We start from the raw sequence: 5,672 nt of genomic DNA, 5'->3' as shown, positions 1-5,672 counted from the left end.
GGGTTGTAGTCCTCCCACGAGCCCTGACAACCCACGTGCAAGGTGGGCTCCAAAGGGGGCCACGACTACAATTCCCAGAAGTCCTCGGGGCCTCGGCGCCGCAGAGTCGCACCGCCCACCTAGCGCCGCGGGGTTACGCTGCACAGCCTCCGGCGCGGGGGAGGCGGACCGCGGTCACGTCTGCAGAGTGGTGGGTTAGTAGCCGGTAGATTACTTCATCATCTATATTGTCCATTCAATTGCTCCTCATAATTAGCAAGGATAACAAGGTAACACAAGGCTTACTTACATTCACCCAACAGAAGTGTCTCTGTGGAGCCACTTCCCAGTGAACTGCATACTGAGAGAGGGGTCCCTGGATGAGGACCAAGCAAAGAAGCGAGAAGAGTTTAGGGGCAGGTTATGCGAGACGGAAATGGCGCAGATAACGGAGGGAAGGATTTGAGGGGCTCAACACAGTGTCTGTGTTTCGCAAAAGTTGGAGACATTCTAGGCTGCCTCTCGTTGCCCCCATCTCGCTCTGCGCGGGTTTTGGAGGACATTAGCATTCTTTCTTGTATCTCCGTTGATTCCAGAATCTTCTGCACTTCAGTCCCCTGCAGGGTGACCATGTCGAGACCTCGGAAGAGGCTGGCTGGGACTTCTGGTTCAGGTGAGCTGCCCCCAGGCTGCACAAAGGCAGCCCAAGAAAGAACCTTTCTCGAAGAACGTGTTTAATACTCTTCATTTTTCACTCCCTGCTTGTTGAGAGACCCCTTTGTGATTTTTTATTAACTTATCCTTAATCACTTTCCATCTTTGCGTGTCTCACCAAGCTCCTACTTAAGAGTTACTTTTTCTTGTTTATTCAGGCAATGGTTGTGACGCACAAAGACTGTTTGCAATACCAGGTGGCGCGCTAAAGAACAGAAATCCCCTGGTGGCGGGTAAACTGCAAACGTGATGGGGTTCAGGGGAATGGATTGCTACAGTTGTGGAGGGAGGAATCACAGGAAGGCCTCGAGAAGGACGTGTAATTTGAGCCCAGCATTGAAGAATGGGAGACTTTCCATGGGCAAAGTTTAGTACTAAGAAAACGTGAGGTCGTTTTTATATTCACAAAGATGGATGGCACTCTTAAGTGGATGGAGGAGGAGGAACATTGGAAGGTGCAGGAAGTACCTTTTTTGGTAATGACAGGGGTTCCAGATACACTGCAGTACATTGCAGTTATGTATCAATATGTGGTGTTTGCAGTGTGCCTGTTAACTCCTAAGGGGCCATCAGGAAACTAGGTTAGGAAGGTATACTGGGTTCAGAATATTAGATATCCATAAATAATATTTAATGACAATTGATGTAGGGACTTTGACTGAATTCAGAGGCAGTATAGTTATTCAGACAGACCTCAGTGACAGGTGCTGACCTCATATCTTGACTCCGCCATTACCGGATGTGTGATCTGGAGCATGCTTCCCAGATGAAGAGTACATCTCACAGGTTATGTAGATAAACCGAGTTAAAGTTAGGGTAACACACAGACCTTGGGCCCTGTCATATAGTAATCAAACTTAGCTACTGAATGCCTACTGTGTTCCAGGCACATTCTAATTGTCTTGGGATGAAATCGAATCATCACCATTTCTACAATGTCCTGAATGAACTGTTTCTTTCAACTGTTATTGGCACCTTCAAGGAGCAGAAAGGAGACGGGCCATGAGCCACAGTGAGCAAGAGGGGAAGAAGCATGAGATGAGAATAATAATGCTTTTATTGAGCATTTATTGTAATGCCAGGCATTGTCTAGGCCTTTTGTATTATCTCATTTAAGCTTCAAAATAGTTGCAAGTAGGTGCTTAGTTTCCTTTTTCCTATGCAAAGGCATAGAAGAGAGAGTGAGGAAAGGAAAACATTGACTACTGTCAGGACCTTTAATCCTGAACAGCCCTGTAAGGTGTTCTTATCCTACTGAATACATAACCCAGAAGATATCCTGTAAGGTAGGTATTCTTGTCTAATTTTTATAGATAAGAAAAGCTTCTTAATGGTAAGATTAAGGTCCTGCAGCTGGTAATGGATCCATGGTTTGAATCCAGGCCTGACTCCAAAGCGTAAGCTTTTTCCATTATGAAACATTGCCTCTAACAAGCATGATCTTTTCTTTTGCTTCTCCTGTTGCAGACAAGGGACTCTCAGGAAAACGCACCAAAACTGAGAACTCAGGTGAGGCATTAGCTGAAGTGGAGGACTCCAACCCTCAGAAGACTTCAGCCACTAAAAACTGTGTGAAGAATCTAAGCAGCCACTGGCTGATGAAGTCAGAGCCAGAGAGCCGACTAGAGAAAGGTGTAGATGTGAAGGTGAGATCCTTGACCTGTCTCCAGTCCCTTCATGGTGGTCTTTTTTTTTTTTTTTTTTTTTTTTTGAGACGGAGTCTTGCTCTGTCGCCCAGGCTGGGGTGCAGTGGCCGGATCTCAGCTCACTGCAAGCTCCGCCTCCCGGGTTTACAGCATTCTCCTGCCTCAGCCTCCCGAGTAGCTGGGACTACAGATGCCCGCCACCTCACCTGGCTAGTTTTTTGTATTTTTTTAGTAGAGATGGGGTTTCACCGTGTTAGCCAGGATGGTCTCGATCTCCTGACCTCGTGATCCACCCATCTCGGCCTCCCAAAGTGCTGGGATTACAGGCTTGAGCCACCGCGCCCGGCCTCATGGTGGTTTTTAAATGGGGTTCCATCCCCAGCTTCTCTTTGAAGGGTAGGAAAAAGGTAAAAATGAATAAAATCGACAGGGTTTATTATCATCAACTGGTTTATGAACCTATCTAGGGCAGGGGTTGGCTAACTTTTGCTACAAAGGGCCAGATAGTAAATTTCGTAGGCTTGTGCTTGTTAGTCTGTGTTGCAACCCTGCCCTTGTAGGAGAGTGGCCAGAGATAATACATAAACAGCTGTGGTTGTGTTAAAGGTCAACTTTATTCACAAAATCCAGCATGGGGTTAGATTTGCCCTGAAGGCTGTCGTTTGCCAACCTCAATCTTAGGTTACCTTTCTCTGACCACCTGCCATGCTCCTAGGTGTCTCCCTGCCAACAGTTGATGTATATTTCAGGGAATTTAATATAGCCTGGGAAAAATATAAGCAGAAATATTATAGAAGAAATATAAAGTGAAATGCAGGTATCCAGCAGATTACTTTATCATCTAGATTATCCATTCAGCTAATCCTCATAATTAGCAAGGATAACAAGGTAACACAAGGCTTACTTACATTCACCCAACAGAAGTGTCTCTGTGGAGCCACTTCCCAGTGAACTGCATATTTCCTCTATAGCCAGTGGTCCCTCTCACTGTTGGGAAAGAACTGTCTGCTTCCATATATGCTTACTAACTGGCCAAGGATTGTTTAATGATTGAATTTATTTTCTCTTGCCTAGTTCAGCATTGAGGATCTCAAAGCACAGCCCAGACAGACAACATGCTGGGATGGTGTTCGTAACTACCAGGTAAGAGGGTAAGGAGGAGGTTCCCTGAGAGCCAGGTGGGATAAATGCCTGCCTCCTCCTCATGACTTATTCAGTAGCAGAACCTCTTGGCCAAGGCTGCCTTTTTCAGAACCAAACCTGATAATGTATTTAAAAATGCCTTAAGTATGCCGCATGAAATTTGCAATTTGCCTGTGTTCTGGCCAGTGTCCTGGTAAAAGTCTGGGTGTCCTGGCAAAGGAGAAGGACTTTCTAATGAATTGAGAAGTGCAAACAAGAAAAACCCATCTATTAAAAGCAGACTTGATGTCTGCTAAAAGCTAGACCTTTCCAGCTGATGGGAGGATAGTTACTCTTTCTTCTCCCCTGAGACAGGCTCGGAACTTCCTTAGAGCCATGAAGCTAGGAGAAGAAGCCTTCTTCTACCATAGCAACTGCAAAGAGCCAGGCATCGCAGGACTTATGAAGGTTAGTTGGACAGGTTTTGGTGTGAATCCCTTTCCCTCCAGGGAGACTAACTTAAGTAGATATAAAGGGATACACCTTAATTAGGTAACAAAAAAGTACACTCCCCCCCACGCCATCCCCCTTGTACGGGAGTAGGGAAAAACTTCCCTGGCCCGTCCCTATATAACAACAACTGAAAACAAAGCAGGCCTTCATTTCAGGTCCCACCAGCAGACTTCACTCCACCTCTAAGTCTTGATCTCACTTGAGAACAGGCCTGATGGTAGCTCCTCCAAGCTTATCAGGATAAAATTACTAACTGTGCAGGTGGGAAAAAAACAGTGGTACCAGTAATAACCTTTGCCGTTTGTTTTTAGAGCATATTTTTAAGATTTTTGTAAAAACAGAGTTGATTTCCTAGTCTATATATTAGACTTTATATTATTTCCAAATTTCTGAGCCCCCATTGGCTCTACAGCAAGGCAGATGGGGTAAGAATGTTCAGGGTAAGAAATCAAAGTTGGATATGGATTAAAGATTGGCTGTGGAGCTGACTGCAGGCAAATGATTCAACACTTTTGTTTTGGTTTCAGATCGTGAAAGAGGCTTACCCAGACCACACACAGTTTGAGAAAAACAATCCCCATTATGACCCATCTAGCAAAGAGGACAACCCTAAGTGGTCCATGGTAAAGACTCTGCTTTCCATTTCATGACAGGGGAAGGATGAACAAGGGGAGGAAGACGGTTGGGCTGACTGTAGGTCAAGGTACACAGCCCGACACTTACTCAGATGAGGTGATACTGACGAGACAGGAGCTTCCTGCAGGCGGTTAAAAATACAGTGGGCAGAGTCAGCCTAGACACATCTTTCTATCATGTACACTATTGTCACATAGGTGGATGTACAGTTTGTTCGGATGATGAAGCGTTTCATTCCGCTGGCTGAGCTCAAATCCTATCATCAAGCTCACAAAGCTACTGGTGGCCCCTTAAAAAATATGACTCTCTTCAGTCGCCAGAGATTATCAATCCAACCCCTGACCCAAGGTAAGAGTGGGCCCTCTCCTATATCGTCCGTATACCAGCATGACCTCATGAATTCCCACTTACTAGCTGATGAAACTTGGGCATGGTACTTCACCTTTCTGTCAGCATCCTCACCTGTAACATCCATGAGGGAGGGAATGTGGCCTGAGTTACCTGTTAGTATTACCCAGTACTCTACAGTGCTTGGCACCTGGTAAATAGTTTTGAACGAAGGACTGCTCGCCTTAGCACCACGTAAAATGTACCTGTGCCTGGCACAACTTTCCTGTTCAAGAGGAGACATTAATACCTAATTCTTCCTTTTTCCTTTTTTTTTAATAGAAGAGTTTGATTTTGTTTTGAGCCTGGAGGAAAAGGAACCAAGTTAACTGAGATATTACTGCTGGAATGGGCAAGAAATTACTCCAAGACAAAAGAAATTACTCCAAGACAAAAGAAATTACTCCAAGACAAAAGAAATTACTCCAAGACAAAAGGAGGTGTGGGGGGGGGGGGCTTGTTATGCTCACCTGGGCTTGTGTAGCTAAGTAGTTTTTGTGTACTTTTTTCAATAAAATAATATCAAAGTTGAAAAACTTTTCTTCTAAAACCACACTGAGTGCAGTGGGATACCCCCGCGCTGCAGACCTCTTACCTCCAGGCGGGCTCCTCTGGCTGCTCCAAGATGCGAGGCTGCCTCCGCCGTCTGTCTTCACGATCACTAGTAGTTCTGTA

The 5,672-nt window shown here is 45.3% G+C and overlaps 1 protein-coding gene across 6 annotated transcripts; it reads left to right on the top strand.

The window, feature by feature from the left end:
- The first annotated feature begins 91 nt into the window (after nucleotides 1-91).
- On the top strand, nucleotides 92-5,533 carry THYN1 (thymocyte nuclear protein 1). Of its 6 annotated transcripts, none has more exons than XM_038004968.2 (8): nucleotides 92-194; nucleotides 576-652; nucleotides 2,161-2,339; nucleotides 3,414-3,482; nucleotides 3,837-3,929; nucleotides 4,502-4,597; nucleotides 4,808-4,958; nucleotides 5,280-5,533. In XM_038004968.2, the coding sequence occupies exons 2-8, from the start codon at nucleotides 610-612 to the stop codon at nucleotides 5,324-5,326; spliced, it is 678 nt and encodes a 225-aa protein (XP_037860896.1). In that variant the 5' UTR covers nucleotides 92-194; nucleotides 576-609; the 3' UTR covers nucleotides 5,327-5,533. The 6 variants fall into 6 exon arrangements, with proteins under 6 accessions (XP_037860896.1, XP_037860895.1, XP_037860894.1 ...); XM_038004966.2 differs by having other exon boundaries at nucleotides 108-194; nucleotides 593-652; XM_038004970.2 differs by lacking the exon at nucleotides 92-194 and adding an exon at nucleotides 251-269 and having other exon boundaries at nucleotides 593-652.
- Nucleotides 5,534-5,672: the final 139 nt, after the last annotated feature.

This window comes from Chlorocebus sabaeus, chromosome 1 (assembly GCF_047675955.1).
Source record: "Chlorocebus sabaeus isolate Y175 chromosome 1, mChlSab1.0.hap1, whole genome shotgun sequence".
In the NCBI taxonomy this organism is placed as follows: Eukaryota; Metazoa; Chordata; class Mammalia; order Primates; family Cercopithecidae; genus Chlorocebus; species Chlorocebus sabaeus.
Note: the sequence above shows the minus strand (reverse complement) of the source record. Positions and strands in the feature narration are given on the sequence as shown.

What these genes read in the sequence shown, in the direction of transcription:
- THYN1 (XM_008021580.3), top strand. Translation starts at nt 403, where the DNA reads ATGCGAGACGGAAATGGCGCAGATAACGGAGGGAAGGATTTGAGGGGC. An exon ending in ATGGTGTTCGTAACTACCAG is followed by an intron (nt 3,483 to 3,836) that starts GTAAGAGGGTAA and finishes CCCCTGAGACAG; the next exon opens with GCTCGGAACTTCCTTAGAGC. An exon ending in GCATCGCAGGACTTATGAAG is followed by an intron (nt 3,930 to 4,501) that starts GTTAGTTGGACA and finishes TTTTGGTTTCAG; the next exon opens with ATCGTGAAAGAGGCTTACCC.